The sequence below is a fragment of the Pristiophorus japonicus genome, chromosome 1 (assembly GCF_044704955.1).
Source record: "Pristiophorus japonicus isolate sPriJap1 chromosome 1, sPriJap1.hap1, whole genome shotgun sequence".
NCBI lineage: Eukaryota > Metazoa > Chordata > Chondrichthyes > Pristiophoridae > Pristiophorus > Pristiophorus japonicus.
Window position 1 is genome coordinate 154,217,290 of NC_091977.1, and position 18,278 is coordinate 154,235,567.

Genomic DNA, 18,278 nt, shown 5'->3' on the forward strand with positions numbered 1-18,278 from the left:
ATGGGGCTTAGCAGCTTTGAAAATGGATAAATTCCCAGACTTGGATGAAATGTATCCCAGGCTATTAAGAGAAGCAAGAAAGGAAATAGCAGAGCCTCTGACCATTTTCCAGTCCTCTCTAGCTACAGGTGTGGTGCCAGAGGACTGGAGGGCTGCTCATGTTGCACCTTTGTTTAAAAAGAGAGAAAGGGATAGACGGAGCAATTATAGGCCAGTCAGCCTACCCTCAGTGGTGGGAAAATTATTGGAAAAAATCCTGAGGGACAAAATAAATCTTCATTTGGAAAGACATGGACTAATCAAGAAGTCAGCATGGATTTGTTAAGGGAAGGTCGTGTCTGACTAATTTGCTTGAATTTTGAGAGGAGGTAACCAGGGGGGTCGATGAGGGCAGTGCATATGATGTAGTGTATATGGATTTTAGCAAAGCTTTTGATAACGTCCCACATGGCAAACTGGTCACGAAAGTAAAAGTCCATGAGATCCAGGGCAAAGTGGCAAGTTCGATGCAAAATTGGCTCAGGCGCAGGAAGCAAAGGATAATGGTTGATGGGTGTTTTTGTGACTGGAAGGCTGTATCCAGTGGGGTTCCGCAGGGCTCAGTGCTGGGTCCCTTGCTTTTTGTGGTACATATTAATGATTTGGACTTGAATGTTGGGGAATAAGAAGTTTGCAGAGGACACTAAAATTAGCTGTGTGGTTGATAATGAAGAAATTTGCGTATTGCAGGAAGTTATCAATGTACTGGTCAGGTGGGCGGAGCAGTGGCAAATGGAATTCAATCCGGCTAAGTGTGAGGTAATGTGGACGATGTGGCCCGCCCAACGGAGCTGATCGAACAGGATCAGGGAAGGTAAGAGTAAGTATGAGGAAACATTTTCAAAAAACATCAAAAAGAATAGTGAGGCATTTTACAAAAATATCAATTAAAAGATAATTATTAAAAGTGGGGGGATTTCAAAAAGGACAAGTGTGAGGTCATGCATTTGGGGAGGTCGAACAAGGCAAGGGAATACACATTAAATGGTACGACACTGAAAAGTGTAGAGGAACAATGGGACATTGGAGTGCGGGTCCACAGATCACTGAAGGTAGCAAGCCAGGTAGATAAGGTGGTTAAGAAGGCTTATGGAATACCTGCCTTTACTAGTCGAGGCATGGAATACAAGAGCAAGGAGGTTATGCTTGAACTGTATAAAACACTGGTTAGGTCAAGGCACTGTGTGCAGTTCTGGTCACCACATTACAGGAAAGATGTGATTGCACTGGAAAGGGAGCAGAGGAGATTTACAAGAATGTTGCCTGGACTGGAGAATTTTGGCTATGAGGAAAGATTGGAGATGCTTGGTCTGTTTTCTTTGGAACAGAGGAGGCTGAGGAGAGGTCTGATTGAGGTGTATAAAATTATGAGGGGATAGAGTGGATAAGAAGGACCCGTTTCCCTTGGCAGAGGGGTCAACAACCAGAGGACATAGTTTTAAAGTCATTGGGGGGAGGTTTAGAGGAGATACAAGGGGAAATTTCTTCACCCAGAGGGTAGTGGGGGTCTGGAACTAACCCTCACCACATGTAAAAAATATTTGGATGTGCACTTAAAGTACTGTAACCTACAGGTCTGCAGACAAAGAGCTCGAAAATGGGATTAGGCTGGATAGCTCTTGGTCGGCCGGCGCGGACACGATGGGCCAAAATGGCCTACTTCCATGCTGTAAATTTCTATGATTTTATGAGTTAGCCTGACATCAGTTGTTGGGAAAATGCTGGAATCCATTGTTAAGGAAGTGGTATCTGGGCACTTAAAAAATCATAACATGATTAGACAGAGTGAACATGGTTTTATGAAAGGAAAATCGTGTTTGACAAATTTATTCGAGTTTTTTGATAATGTAACTAGCAGGATAGATAAAGAAAACAGAGTCGAGATAAACAGGTCTTTGGCAGGCTGTAACTAGTGGGGTACTCAAGGATCAGTGCTGGGACCTCAGCTATTTACAATTTATATTAATGACCTAGATGAAGGGACCGAATGTAATCTATCCAAGTTTGCTGATGATAAAAAGCTGGGTGGAACAGTAAGCTTTGAGAACACAGTGTCTGCAAAGAGATATAGATAGACTAAGTGAGTGGGCAGTTAGGTGGCAGATGGAGTATAATGTAGGGAAATGTGAGGCTATTCACTTTGGTCGGAAGAATAGAGAAACATAATATTTTTTAAATGGTGAGAAACTTTTAAATGTTGGTATTCAGAGAGATTTGGGTGTCCTTGTGCAAGAAACAGAAAGCCAGCATGCAGGTACAGCAAGCAATTAGGACGGCAAATAGCATGTTGTCCTTTACTGCAAGGGGGTTGGAGTACAAGCAATTTGTACAGGGCCTTGATGAGACCACACCTGGAGTACTGTGTCGAATTTTGGTCTCATCTGAAGGATATACTTGCCTTGGAGGCGGTACAACCAAGGTTCACTGCATTCATTGCTGGGATGAGAGGGCCGTCTTATGACGAGAGATTGTGTAGAATGGGCCTATACTCTCTGGAGTTTAAAAGAATGAGAGGTGATCTCATTGAAACAGACATGATTCTGAAGGGGATTGTTAGGGTAAATGCAGAGAGGTTGTTTCCCCTGGCTGGAGTGTCGAGAACTAGGGGGCACAGTCTCAGGATAAGGAATAGGCCATTTAACACAGAGATGTGGGGGAATTTCTTCACTCAGAAGGTTGCGAATCTTTGGAATTCTCTGATCCAGAGGGCTGTGCATGCGGAGTCTGTGAATATATTCAAGGTCGAGAGGGATGATTTTGAATCTAGGGGAATCAAGTGATACAGAGATCGGGCAGGAAAGTGGAGTTGAGGTCGATGATCAGCCAAGATCTTATTGAATGCTGGAGCAGGCTCGAAGGGCTGCATGGCCTACTCCTGCTCCTATTTCTTACGTTATGTTCTTATGAACCTTCTCTGAGCCTCCAATGCAAGTATATCCTTTCTTAAATAAGATCAAAACTGTATGCAGTACTCCAGGTGTGGTCTCACCAACGCACAGTTGTAGCAAGACTTAGCTACTTTTATACTCCATTCTCCTTGCAATAAAGGCCAACATACCATATGCCTTCCTAATTACTTGCTGTACCTGCATGATAAGTTGTGTTTCATGTACGAGGACACCCCCGATCCCTCTGTACTGCAGCATTTTGAAGTCTCCCCATTTAAATAATAATTTGCTTTTCTATTCTTGCTACCCAAATGGATAACCTCACATTTTCCCATATTATAATCTATCTGCCAAATTTTTGCCCACTCACTTAACCTATTTATATCCCTTTGCAAACTCTATGTCCTCCTCACAACTTGCTTTCCCACCTCTCTTTGTATCTTCAGCAAATTTGGCTACAATACATTCGGTCCCTTCATCCAAGTCATTATATAGATTGTAAATAGTTGAGGCCCCAGCACTGATCCCTGTGGCACCCCACTAGTTAGTTTGCCAATCTGAAAATAACCCATTTATCCCGACTCTGTTTTATGTTAGTTAACCAATCCTCTATCCATGCTAATATATTACCCCCAACCCCATGAGCTCTTATCTTGTGCAGTAATCTTTTATGTGGCATCTTATCGAATGCCTTTTGGAAATCCAAATACACTACATCTACTGGTTCCCCTTTATCCACCCTGCTCATTACATGCTCCAAGAACTCTAATAAATTTGTCAAACACTATTTCCCTTTCATAAAGACATGTCGACTCTGCTTGATTATGTTATGATTTTCTAAATGCCCTGCTACGACTTCCTTAATAATGGATTCCGACACTTTCCCACCGATAGTTAGGCTAACTGGTCTATAGCTTCCTGCTTTCCTCCTTTCTTGAATAGGGGTATTACATCTGCGGTTTTCCAATCTGGTGGGACCTTTCCAGAATAGAGGGAATTTTGGAAGATTGCAACCACCATCTCTGCAGCCACTTCTTTAAGGACCCGAGGATGCAAGCCATCAGGTCCAGGGGACTTGTCTGCTTTTAGTCCCAGTAGTTTACCGAATACTTTTTCTCTTGTGATGATTGTTTCAAGTTCCTCCCTCCCCTTTGCCCCCTGATTTTCTACTATTATTGGGATGCTTTGTGTTTTCTACCCATGAAGAGATACAAAATATTTGTTCAAAGTCTCTGCCATTTCCTAGTTTCCCATTATTAATTCCCCAGTCTCATCCTTCAAGGCACCAATATTTACTTTAGCTACTCTTTTCATTTTATATGCTTGTAGAAGCTCTTGTCGTCTGTTTTTATATTTCTTGCATGTTTACTCTCAATCTATTTTCTTCCTCTATTAATATTTTAGTCATCCTTTGCTGGTTTCTAAAATTTTCCCAATCTTGTAGCCTATCTTCGCAACATTGTATGTCTTTTCTTTCAATTTGAAACCATCCTTAACTTCCTTAGTTCGCCACAGCTGGTTTTTATCCTTCTTGTAGAGTCTATCTTTCTCAATGGAATATATCTTTGTTGAGAATTTTGAAATATCTCCTTAAATGTCTGCCACTGCTTATCTACTATCTTATTTAATTTATTTTCCCAGTATACTTTAGCCAACTTTGTCTTCATACCTCTGTAATCGCCTTTAATTAGGTTTAAGACATTACTTTCAGACCCAAGTTTCTCACCCTCACTGAATTTGAAATTCTATAATTTTATGATCACTCTTCCCTAGAGGATCCTTTACTATGAGATCATTAATTAATCCAGTCTCATTACACATTACCAGATCAAAAATAGTCTGCTCACTGGTTGGTTCTACAATATATTGTTCTCAGAATACACTCTATGAACTCTTCAAGGCTACCTTTGCCAATTTGGTTTGTCCAATTTATAGCAAGATTAAAGCAGCCCACAATTATTGCAGTACCTCTCTTACAAGCCTCCATTATTTCTTGATTTATACTTTGTCCTACAGTGTAGCTACTGTTAGGGGGCCCATAGACGACTCCCACCAGTGACTTCTTTCCCTTGCTATTTCTTATCTCCACCCAAACCGTGTCGACATCTTGATCTTCTGAGCCAAGATCATTTCTCACTACTGCACTGATCTCATCTTTTATTAACAGAGCTCCCCCACCAACTTTTCCTTTGTCTATCCTTCCGAATTCAGTTCCCAGCCTTGGTCACCTTACAACCATGTCTCTAATGGCCATCAGATCATACCCATTTATTTCTATTTGTACCATCAATTTATCTATCTTGTTATGAATGCTGCGTCCATTCAGATAAAGAACCTTTAATTTTGTCTTTTTAACATTTTTCCCTACTCTGACCCTATTTGCTGGTGCACTCTTATGTTTGTACGTCTGACCCTTCCTGTCCCACTTTGGTTATCATTACTCATGTCGCTACTCTGAACTATTGCCCCCTCACTTGAAACCCCCCCCCCCCCCCGCCATTATTTAGTCTAAAGCCCAGAGTCCTGCTCATTCACATTTTTAAAATCAGGACTTGGGTTCAATATTTAGAAGATGTATCAAAATATCAAAAAAGATTTTAGTCCAGTAAGTGAAAACACAACGATGCTGCAAGAAACAGTTACATGCATATGGAAATAGTGTGAAATTGCATTCTAAGAACATAATTAAGAGGGCAGACATTTACATATATAGTGTGGAAAGGGGGAGGGGGGGGGGGGGGCGGAGGGAAAGACACGTGATGGAGTGAATGCTTTTAAGTACATTTCTCTGAAATTGAGCAGAATCCTGTGTGATCTGTTGGCCAAAGGAAGAAAACCCCAATTATGTTGATAGAGAAAAAAAATTAGGGTGCAAAAAAGTAGTAAGTTCAATTGTGAAACCACAGCAAACGCACAAAGTTTGCTCTCGTTTCAGGTAAAATACACAACCTGAAATTTAGAAACCTATTAGTCAACAATAACTACTCTATTCTCCAGGTGTGATAACACATGAAATTAGAAAGTGAAAGATCTATAGTTCTAAATTAATACATTATCTATCCTATTTGCGTAATAAGCAAATTGGATTTACAATAAAGTTAAAAATAAAACGTTTCCAATTTAAATAAAATCGACTTCTGTATTAGGAAACTTAAACCAAAAGCACATATGCAAAATGTTCCACATCCAAAGTGAAAAACTGTTCAAAGTGGCCAAAGTTCTATGCAAAATACTTTCCATAATATACTCCCCTGAAGAGAAATAATCCAAAAGTCACTAAGACACTGAAAAAAGTTTGCTAGTTCTGTAATTTGATGCTGCTAAAAATGCATCTCATTTGCATTAGAGAATTTCTGCACACCCATCAGTTATAAAAGATTGTATTTTAAAAATCCCACTTATACATCAATTGTAAAACTTGTGGGTAATTTCATAAGGAACCATCCTAAAACAGAAGTTATGGTAGAAAGCAATGTAGGAATGAAGATTAAATTTACATGGGCTAAATGAGCACTTAGATTTTTTAATTAAAAGGCAGCCAGGACAGGATATGGGCAGCAGAGTTTAGGATGGGCTGAAGTTTACCAAAGGTGGAGGATGGAAGGCGGCCTGAAATAGTCGAGTCTGGAGATGATAATGATATGGTTGAGGATTTCAGCAACAGGCATGAAGAAGCGATGTTAGGGAGGTGCAAGTACGCACTCTTTGTGATGGAGAAAGTGTGATTAGAAACTTGGCTTGGGATCAATAAGAATGCAGAAGTTGCAAACAGTCGAATTCAGCCCAGTGGTCGGGAAGGGGATGAAAACAGGTGGCAAGTGTATGGAGTATGTTCCAGCCGCTGAAGATGATGGCTTCAGTCTTGAGTGTTTAGTGAAGGAAACTGCTGCTCATTCAAAACTGGAAGGACTTCAAGCAGAAGTAAATCTAATGTTTTGTTTTATTAATCCATTTCAACTTCATTGTTCTGTTCCTGAAAAATAAAATTAACCTCAAACTTCCTCAGGTTCAAAGCACACTTTTCATGCAATTGGTGTACAGGAATTTGGAGCAGGACATTTGTTCCACTAGGTGTATGCCCTTTTTGCATTTGTCCCAAAAGTGGAAATGGAAATGGAAATGTCAGTTCCCCCCCTCTAGGACAGTATCAATGGAAGAGCCAGAACAGGCAGGAAATCAGCCACACTAAATGCCGTCTGTTCCACTAGAGTTGTCCTGATGCACAATATGCCTGCATTAAACAGGAAAATACTGCATGCAAGGAGTAAATCCTAGCAGAAGTGAGCTTGGAGGCTATTTCCCTGTGGCAGGGAAAGCAGCAAATTTAAATTCTGGTCCTGTTGGCCTTCCTCGTCACTTGATCTGGGTTGGCTAGCACCATATCCAGTGCAAAAGCAAAATACCGTGGATGCTGGAATCTTGAAATAAAACTAGAAAATGCTGGAAATACCATTTCAAGTGGCAAGGTGTCAGAGCAGCATTGCTCCCCCAACCCCATTAGGATGGATGCTGAAACAGCACAGGCACCCACCCAAAATTATTTAAACTTACTGACCCGGGGGAGGGGGGAGGGGGGGTTGATGGGGAGAAATCACACCCCATTGCACTTCTGACAGAGCAGTATGAATTGAAAGGTTCTGATGTCACAAGATTTCCAAATGTTTTAATGAGACATGGATCAACTGCATTGTTTTCTTCCAAACTGACCGAGATGGTTGTCAATTTAGGGCATTTACACATCTGCCTGGAAAGTTTACTGAATGGTTTTCAAGAAACTATTCCAGACAATGGATAGAATCAGATGCAAACACGACTGTTTTATTACTGCTGTGAACTAAACTAACAGTCATAAAACAAACAGTCACTGCTTCCCTGACCACTCCCACTATGACAGTTTTCCACCCAACTACACTAGCTGCTGCATAAGGAAGAGCTGAATGTGTGAAAGGAACAAAGATCAGCAAGAAAAAAATTGAGTACACATCGTGGAGTATATTTATCTCTGCCGAGTGAAACTATAAGAGAAATCTATATTATTCTTGCAGCAACTTTATCATGTATCTACTGTCAATGTTTTGCACTTTTATTCCATGTTTTTTTGAATTGTTCTTGTAAAGGAACCAAACAGGAAAGCCACTGAGGAAACAGAGCATTTTTATATTTTGTTAATTCCACATGCCCATTTGCTCCTCAAACCTCCAACTGGGTCAGAGTCCAAAAATATGGAAATCACACTTAGCAAAAACATTGTGGGTTTCTTCCAATTTGCACCGGAACCAGACATTTTTTTAAAAATAGTATAGGTGTACATTAAGTCCTGTAACATGCTGGATTATTTGACACTTTATTAAGTGTTTTGGTTTTTAGTGCTATGAAGCTGGATATGCATTCCTGTACTAAGTGTGCCTTGTACCATGAAGCTGGAGCAGATCGGTGAACTTTAAAAAACACTATCTCTGCAAGCGTACACTTAGTTCACAGATCATGAGACAAAAACTTAACAGTCCATTAAAAAAGTTAGAATTGTGGAGCTAAATGCACATGAATCCAACAATATGTAAAATGCTGAGACAGACTGCAAACACATGATTAGCAATCAGAAATGATGCAGACTGATATATCAAATGATAATGGGAACATTGAAACATAAGTAGCAATTTGCATGTGGCTATTTTTGCTATTCTGCATAGTTTAAAATAAGATTTATGCTGATCAAATAATGTCAATAACTTTATACTATGGTCAGGAATTTCCTGTAACAGCAATATCGAAGGCCATTTCTTCAATTGTTGTGCACACCTATCCACCAGTGGTGAACTGATGTCCAAATTTAATCTAAAACTGATCTGAATATGCCCCAGTGAGGATGGTGGCAAATCAAAAACAGCACAGCCAATAATTTGTTCCTTTCCTCTGATCCAAGACTTCCGTTCTAGGGAAATAACTGAGGATTCAGCCGTGTGCAATTGGCCAGGTGTTTTCTGACGGCCTTTTTTTTTATAAACATGGAAGGATGGATGGTTTTCGACTCACCAAATGGAACCGCTCTCACTCCCAGCCTCTGGTAACATTTTACACACATTTGCCTGTAATCTTTACAGGTTTTGGGTTTGTGTAATCCATTTGGTAAAGCTAAACATTACTCAATATTAGCTGGGACAGTTGTTGCCCGCCTCGGTCACTATTTGGACGACTTTCCTAAAAACTGCTCAGTGTTAGTCACCACAGCCCCACAGCCGAGCTGTACTCCAATCCAATTTATGAAAAGCTCCTGAATATTTAGACTGCTGACAACAAGTCGGTGATTCCACTTTGGGGGTTTCTCTTCCACCATAAACAGGACAATGCAGCAACATTACAATCAACATGTGATCTAGTTATGGATATCAAATATAAAAAAATAAGAAAGGCAAGAAATAATAAAGTTTGATTACCTGGGCAGGTATATGTCGACAAATTTTGCAGTCAAGTATCCAGCATTTGGGGACATCGCAGGCGTCAGCACACCCAAATGGGCTAGCCTCGTCCTGGGACAACCACCTTCATGATCATGGTTACTCCCCTGCCAGGAAAGTATGAGCCCGATCACAGTTACAGGTTCCATGATCGACCTGCCAGCAGGTGACACAATATCCAAGGTCTTTTCCCTTACAGAAAGTTTCCAGATCCACACAACCACCTTCTGCACGAGGGTCAAGCAAAACTAACCCCAACCCAAGCATCAAAAATATGCCACTTATCTCCATTTTAATTGATCCAAATCATAAGTGGACATTCCAATCAGATTTTTTTTTTAACCTACTTCACACTCCTGCACTATTCCAAGTTTTCAACGGTGAAACTAGTTTCATAACTTCAGCAAAAAATCAGCAGCAGGACCACTGCCAAATGGTCCCTTCCATTTTCCAATCAAATCAGCCTGTTCCAAATATATCCGTTTCAGTCTTGATGACTGATGGACATGCACACAATAATCAGTGTGCCGTAAGCTGCAAGAGAACTAGTGCGAATGAAGGAAATTTGCCATTGCTGCCGTGTTAAATGGAGGCGGAGCTATTGTATTTAGTTTTTACCTGTTGCGGCAAAGGTCTCTGCAGAGTTGCGCAAATAACCCAGGAAATATTGGTGCAGTTTAAAAACAAGCGTAAATCACTAATGTTATAATTTGCAGGAACTTCCGCACTGCAATAATGGTATACGTGCCATTACTCGAGTGCAAGTTTTCAGGAAATTCCGGGTCACTGTTCTAACTCAGCTGACTGACTGTTTTTGCCAGAAGTGGCAAGAATAAACGCCAACGGACTTCTCCACGTTTTCATACTGAAATGAAATTACCCATCAAGCTTCCTCTTAATCCTCACACCTTCACCCCACCCCTCCTCTATCCAGCTGCCTGAACGTAACTTAATCAACTGTAAAATAAATCAATGCAGTATTATTCCTATGGTTGTTTAAAACAGATTTTTTATGGGGGGGGGGGGGGAGAAAGTGTGACAATTTTTTGCACCAGTTGCAATTATGTTGACAATTCTCAATGGGCCAAAAATCGCGGTTTCTACAGGTGCGCACTCACCCCCAGAGGTCCCGCAAGTGCCGGTTCTCGGCAAGCAATATATGCATGTGCCGAAATCCGGCACTTGCCAACTGTCTAAATTTCTTTTGATAGTTCCAACGCATCCCCGGAAGGCGGCCTTGGGTGGAGATTTGAGCTATATGCCCAACTCTTGCCCTGCGAATGTCCTTCAAACTCTTACACACCCCCCCTGTCCATCGAGGTAAGTTTATTTTTACCCCCATTAAAAAATATTTTAAAAATTTCAAAAATAGTCTAAAATATTTAATTAAATTCAATTTCAATTAATTTTAAATATGTGGTGTTTTTCTTATTTATTTAAAAAGTGTGTGTTTTGGGGGGTGTTCCCCTTCATAGAAATGGTGATCTCCATACAAACAGAACTCACCATGACTTGGAATAGGGATACGCTATTTTTGTTGGTCCGGCCCACGTGATCCCAGGCTGCACATATGCTCTTGAAATACGTGGACCTCTGCGCTGGGCTGTACATAGAGGCCTCGTAGTGCAAGTGTTCTTTCCTTCGGGACCACCAGGTACATTCGTAAATATTTTTGTGGCCGGAGACATCCGCCCGCAGGAAGCCTCGATCCGCAATTTTAAGGCCAATGAGAGTGCACTAACAACCTTTAGCTAAGAGACCAGTTAAATTACTATGTTAAAATGTGTACACCATCTGACCATTTAGACCACTAGTACTTTGTTCAAAAACTTATTAATAGTCTTTTATAAAAATGACAGATGAATTATCTAGAATATTTCTTACAATGCAAGAATCATTTCCTCCTGCATCTTCTGCAGAGAATCTAGCAGCAGAGGAAGAGCTTTATCATAATACTGCTCCTGGTGTAGCTGGGCCCCCTTCACTGCCAGCACGTACTGGTTGTGCAGATTATGGAGTTTCATGGTAGCCTTATCAAATCGGTCTTTGGCTTTTTCAGTCTCTTTGCCTGTAGGAGGACAAAAAGCACAAGTATAAACTTCAGAAACTATCTTTTTGCATGCAAAATAAGCCTGCCAATTTTTCAAATCTTCAATTGTGGCTACTCATCCTCAATCAAGTCAACAAGTACAAATCAAAGTGCAACAAGCTGTAGAATCTAGTAACAATGTGATATATTGTAATTTGTTCAAAAACATTTTAATTGTAGCATAAGCTGAAGTTGCAAACAGTAGCTTCTCTACCAGAGATAACGGCTGAGATTTTAAAATTCCAGCACGTATGTTTTTCTTTGTAGTATATTGCAGTTTAAAGACGATGACCAGATCCTTTTTCAGAAGTGACTAATTACACACTTTTTGTTTCAGGTATTTAAAAATACCACGCTACTTTCAGTGTTACGGGGAGTGTGCGTGTGCGTGTGTAGACAAGAGTTGGACAATCAGGTGAATTTTGCTGCCCAGAAGAGATGCCAATAATGTGCAATAAAATATTTTTTATGCATCACTATGCACAACACACATTTCATGCAGTATGGAATAGATGCAAAATAAAATCTCTTCCACTCTGCAGCAACTTCGTAAGAGCTTCCAAACTACACCAGTGATACCTTTTACACTTCCTGCACCAACGAACTTGTGTTTGGAGTGAACATACCTCTTCGCTGTTAAACTATCACTGGTGATTGGAGCAGGAAGTTGCCAATACAAATTGTGCATATGTGGAATTTTACCTGAGCAAACTTTTACCATTGGTAAGTACTAGCAATTGAGATTGTTTGTATCCTAGCAAACTGGACGGCATGTGCAAAATTTAAAATGGAGTTTGCTTGTTTGCTCCATTGAACAAAGAATTTCATAAGTATTTCTACAGCAACATGGAGGATCAGAACTGCATATCTCTGCAAGTAAGTGAATAAGTATTTATTGATGCAAGTAACACACTCAAATTTCATTTTACATGGCACACATGTTGAGGGGGGGAAAAAAACAGTTCCTATAGGACACTGTTGTTTGCAACTGGTATGTTTTTAAGCCAGAGAAAGTTAGGAATAGTTTATTTTATAATTACATATCAGCTTAAACATTTTGCTGAAATAGTTTCAAAAAGTAAAGACATGCAAGTGAAGATAAAATTCACTATTAACTTCAACAAACCTGACAGCTTACACTCGAGGGCAGATTGTCCCTGGTCATTAATTTTACTTCCAACAGCCTTAAGCAAGTCAAATACCAGAAAATATTTCTACAAGTTTGGCGTTGTGATTAAAAGGGAAGAAGTTATTCATGCACAAGCCACAACTTGGAATGTTTTTTGCAACTAATGCATTCATGTCACATTTGATAAACCACAATTCACATGCAAGATTTATTTGCATAGTTTTTACTCGAGTCCCATGACACGCGTTATATTATCAGGTTAATTCGGGAATGCATTTTGCTGCACATGAATTAATTAATTTCGTTAATGCCATATATTCAGACAGTCTCAAATCATATTATTCACCTTTCGGCCTTCAAACACGATCTTCTATATTCATTGGCAAGCAGATAATTTGACAAAAAAAAACTACAATGCACAAAAGTACAGAACGTAATAAAAAGCTATTTAACCCATCAAGTGCATTACCATAAAATATGTACAACTTCGGTTGCTGCTGACTCACCATTCAACACAATCTGCTGAGTAGTCTTGCCACCTGTCTGTTCTTTGGTCTGACACTCCATTTCTTATTAAGTTTAGACAGGGCAGGAAAATCTGCAAGTTCTCCTCCAAGTCACACACCATCCCCACTTGGAAATAGATTGCCATTCCTTCAGCGTAGTTGGGTCAAAATCCTGGAACTCCATCCCTAACAGCACTGCGAATACCTTCACCTCACGGACTGCAGCGATTTAAGGCAGTGGCTCACCACCACCTTCTCAAAGGCAATTAGGGATAGGCAATAAATGCTGCTCTTGCCAGTAACACCCACATCCCGTGAATGCAACTTTTAAAAAGTCAAGCATGTATTTTAGTTTTATGCAGTTTTTCAGACTACAAACAATCTCAAAAATTCCAAGTACTTACTTTTGATGGAAAGAAGTTTGCCCATGTAACATGTCACACATGCATAATTTGAAGGGCAACATTTTGCTCAAATCTGCAGCCAGGCTCCACTACAACTGATTCTGCAGGTGTTATTTGCATATAGGTTAATATCCATACTTACTCTTCTCTAAACTGCTCTCCCATCGTGACTTCTTCAAAATTGTAAAGGGCCTGGGAGCGAGAGAGAATTTTGCAGATTGGAATGTACTGCAGTTTTAGTTATGCACATTCTGGGAAATAGTACACTGTGTACTGCTTGGAAGGACCCAAGAAAATTATTGCAGGAAATAAAGAAAAAAAACTCTCCAAATCTCAGCTCAAAGTCACTGGGTTACATTTGAGTTGCAGCATATGCAACATCAGATGCAGTACAGAAGTTTTCCAATTAATTTTATTTAGAGGGTGAAGGAGCGCATGGTTTTACTTGGTGTTTTTGAATTTTAAATTTTGAAAAAGCTGAAGAAAACTGCATTGGGACACAGAAATTTTAATTTTTTTTGGATCTATTGTTGTGGTTGGGAAGGGACACTTTGCATGCTGCTTTCCATTACTTAGATTACAGTTGTTGGATGCCAATCTTGGAGTAAATATGTAAAAACAAAAATATGTCAGTCTTTCTTTGCAAGCTAGTTAAAAAAGATTCAAACCCAAGACTTCAAATCTTCTATTTTGTCTTCCCGAGGAGAGGTTTTAACTATGGATCAAATTATTAGTTGCAGTAAAAACAGAAAATGCTGGAAATACTCAGGTCAGGCAGCATCTGTGGAGAGAGAAACAGAGTTAACATTTGACCTGAAACAATAACTTTGTTTCTCTCTCCATAGATACTGCCCGACGAGCATTTTCTGTTTTTATTTCAGATTTCTAGCATCCGCAGAATTTTGCTTTTGTATTAGTTGTGGTCGTTACTTATGGACACCTTTCTATTAAAAATTACCTAATAGCTACGAAAAATTGCTTGCAAATACTTGGATGAAGTAGTTCCATGATGCCTTCCATCTGAAACATATTTTCATTCAAAGTTTCTTTATTAATGACCTGACTTAATTCTGGGTAAAATAAGACGCTAAATTTACTGTTACATTACCTATCACTCACCCACTGCCTAGCTGTTGGCCATTTGGTAAAAGATGCTGACCCTACTTCTGTATGTAGATGGTTGGCCCTCTCCAGGTAAATTTCAAAGAACAAAGCTCTGTAGAATCCTTCTCCTTCCAGGGTTAATCAGTAGCAGTCCAAAATATTTATAATCCACACATAACTTGTTCATCATTTCAACAGTGTATGAGCATAAACCATTGAGTGTTTACTTGTGTCTAGAGCATAAAGTTTCATGAGTGTTTACTTGTGTCTAACTTTATAATCATCAGGTCCAGTCTTATAAAAAATTTATCCATCCAGATTTTTAGAAAAAAAAGTTACAAAAATATCAACTAACCACTGTTCCAGTCTAGTGAACTTTACTCAAAATATCCATTGATCCAAAAGCAAAATACTGCGGATGCTGGAAATCTGAAACAAAAACAGAAAATGTTGGAAATACTCAGCAGGTCAGGCAGCAGCTGTGGAGAGACAAAAACAAAGTTAATGTTTCAGGTCGATGATCTTCATCAGAACTGATGATCAGCAATCTGAAACTTTAACTTTGTTTTTAATCTCTCCATAGATGCTGCTTTGTCTGCTGAGCATTTTCAGCATTTTCTATTTTAATTCAAAGTATCCACTGTTCAGCAAAGGTATAAAATTCCTTCTAAATCAGTGGATTTGCCTGGGGCTTTACAATTTCGTACTTGTTTTGCACTTCTGCAGCCACTGTCGGGTTAAATACATGTTCACACCTTCATCATCCATACTTTAAAGCCAGCAATGCCATTTGAATTTTGTATTCTCAAACAGAAACAAATTTTGTTTCTTCAAGGCAAAATTCATAAGAACCAGAATCACCCTTGACGTTCCACTGATCCGACTTGTTGGGACTTGAGCACATAAATCTAGGCAGACACACCTGTGCAGTACTAAGGGAGCGCAGCACTGTCCGAGGTGCCGTATTTCGGATGAGATGTTAAACCGAGGCTCCATCTGCTCTCAGGTGGACATAAAAGATCCCATGGCACTATTTTGAAGAAGAGCAGTGGTGTAACCCTCAGTGTCCTGGTCAATATTTATCCCTCAATCAACATAACAAAAACAGATTACCTGGTCATTATCATATGCTGTTTGTGGGAGCTTGCTGTACGCAAATTGACTGCAGTGTTTCCTACATTACAACAGTGACTACACTCCAAAAGTACGTCATTGGCTGTAAAGCGCTTTGAGTCGTCCGGTGGTCGGGAAAGGCACTATATAAATCCAAGTCTTTCTTTTTTTTAAATCTATCTCCAAGTTCATTGTTTCATTCAAGGTTTGGCCAAAATTGAACATATTTTAAATGTGACCATACCACTGAATGATAGAGTTAGGATAACCTGTTGTTTCAATCTTATCAAACGGCCCGAAGAAACACTAGAATTCTAGTAGCCTTGTCAATTTTCACAATGGGTGTACATTTTTAGTCAATTATATCCAAATTCTTTCCAAATTAATAATTCATTGCGTGTCCTGTGGCAAGTTCCAAAATCCAACACCTTACATTTATCCGTTCCTTATAACAACCATTTAATTGGATCAAATCCTATTCAATGTCATAAAGCTGTTTCAAACTTTGAGCAGAGAAGAATGTATCAGTGGCCAAATTTATCAATACGAATGCATCTCTGATGGCTTTTCTCAGTAAACCAGATGATACTGTTATATAAGGACAAGAGTGTTATACCATGTAATGCACAATGTATTATTTCTGTCGAGTTGCAACCACAATGTCCGTATTGTTAAATAAACAAAGTTGAGTTAATTCAGAGTGCAGTTGTTTGGTTAGAGAATTTTGCAAATTGGAATGTGCTCGTCACTGTCAGTGTACAGGGCAGAGATACCAAGAATTTATAGTTGTGATAAATACAAACAGGTGTGACATTGGGAGTGGTAATGTACCATTTGCAATATACATTATGGAAGTACTACCTTGCATAGCCTTTATCAACTGAACAGGTATTCACAATAGACCATTGCATCTTTTCTATTTATTAGTGCTCTTGCTTTGCGTTAACAAGCCAGCTTTCAATCCAGTAGGTAATTTGTCTTAATTTAATAATTTCATGAGTTTTTGCCTTCTTCAAAAGTTTCACCCATCAAAATCAAATGTCTTGCAAAATTTCAAGAAATCTACTGCTAACATTTGTCCACTGTTTCTCAAAAAAAATACAGCAGATTTATAAGGTATTTATCAATTTGCTTTCAAAGCCATGCCAATTATTCTCAATAGCCTGTGTCTTCACATGATGAACATAGCAGCCCTTAAAATGATTGTGTTTGTTCCATTGTAGAACTAGCCTAACAATAAATTCAATGCCTTTTCACTTTTACAAAAAAATCCTGAAAAATTGCAATGATTTTTTTTTAAGTCCTGCAACAGTTTTATAGTTTAAAGTTACCTTTTGAAAGGGCTTCCTTATATTTTTCCTTGGCAGTGGTGGCTTCTTTTGCTAACTGCCTGTAGGCAGACTTCAGCTTTTCAAGTTCAGTCTTCGTTACCTAAATACAATTAACAAAATGTTCCAGTGAAAAGTTGGAAGATTTGTCTGCACCAACCAAAATTCTGAAATGCTGAGATGACCAAAAACGCTTGCACTGTTGACGAACTAACATTCCTTATTACGTGCAGTACAGATAAGGGTTTCCTATTTCACCTCAAAATTTCCCCACACTAAAAAAAAATCCTGTGGGATTTCCCCATTTTCCCAATAACATGCCTTCGCTTGCCATCTTGGTGCTCATCAAATTTGAGAATACTAGCCCTCTGTGGATTCTCAATCAGATTCAACGGGACACTACTTAAATCAGACAAGGAATCCAACCCGTCAACTTCCAAGGCTGTACATCTTCACCTTACAACCACTGAAGGTTGGAAGAACTCAAAATTAATAGCCGTGCTGTACTCGAGCAAATCTATTTTTTGAGGCCATTTGGATTCACCCTTCTCTGCATCAAAAATCAAATCAGAATAAAAAACAATCCCTAATAATAGGCAAGAGCAATCATATCTGGCTATACTAATATATATCAACAGCATATATTGAAATATTGTACGCAAAATATTGGCAAGTGACAATGATCATCAGAGACATCTGCACAGTCCAGATCCTACTCCAGCCCATCCAACAACCAGTGGCTGGATGACAGAGAAAAACAATAGCCCACTGAACTTCCCTGATGACTACAAGAAATTAAAACCAGGTAAGCACAGCCCAATATCAATAAGTAATGTGACAGAGTGCAGTAACAACAACCAGGTTAATGATTACCAAACCAATGCTGTCCACTATCCTAAAGAAACTCCATGCTATCCAGGCATGTAAGTATTCCGCACTTAGCGCACCACGGCAATATTCAGTAGAAATAAACTGGTGCATTAGGTTACAAAAATATACATTACCCAGTGCTCTAAAACGAGACATTATCGAGATACGGCTTCCAGTGGAATAGTTCAGACAAGTTTTGTAAATAAATTAAAATGTTTTCGCAAGATCTATTAGGAACTAATTTATATGAAAAACATTGGAAGTTAAAAAAAATATATAAGGCATTGATCTGTTACTAGGGGCCCAAGTTTCCACAAGAAAAAAAACGGGTGCCCCTCCAAGCTGGGAGCCCG

At 39.3% G+C, this 18,278-nt stretch overlaps 1 protein-coding gene and 1 pseudogene across 5 annotated transcripts in view; both read right to left on the minus strand.

Annotated features, from left to right (window-relative positions):
• Positions 1–18,278, minus strand: part of fer (fer (fps/fes related) tyrosine kinase) — a 450,038-nt gene that overhangs the window by 334,705 nt on the left and 97,055 nt on the right. For 4 of the 5 annotated variants that reach the window (XM_070884132.1, XM_070884127.1, XM_070884121.1 and 1 more), the window contains 2 exons: positions 17,059–17,158; positions 11,267–11,450 (listed from right to left, as the gene is read on the minus strand). In XM_070884132.1, coding sequence (XP_070740233.1) covers positions 11,267–11,450; positions 17,059–17,158 — 284 coding nt within the window. Of the gene's footprint in view, positions 1–11,266; positions 11,451–13,652; positions 13,703–17,058; positions 17,159–18,278 lie in introns of those variants that run through there. The other variant, XM_070884140.1, reaches the window with a different exon arrangement.
• On the minus strand, positions 9,376–9,504 carry LOC139278556 (U1 spliceosomal RNA; annotated as a pseudogene).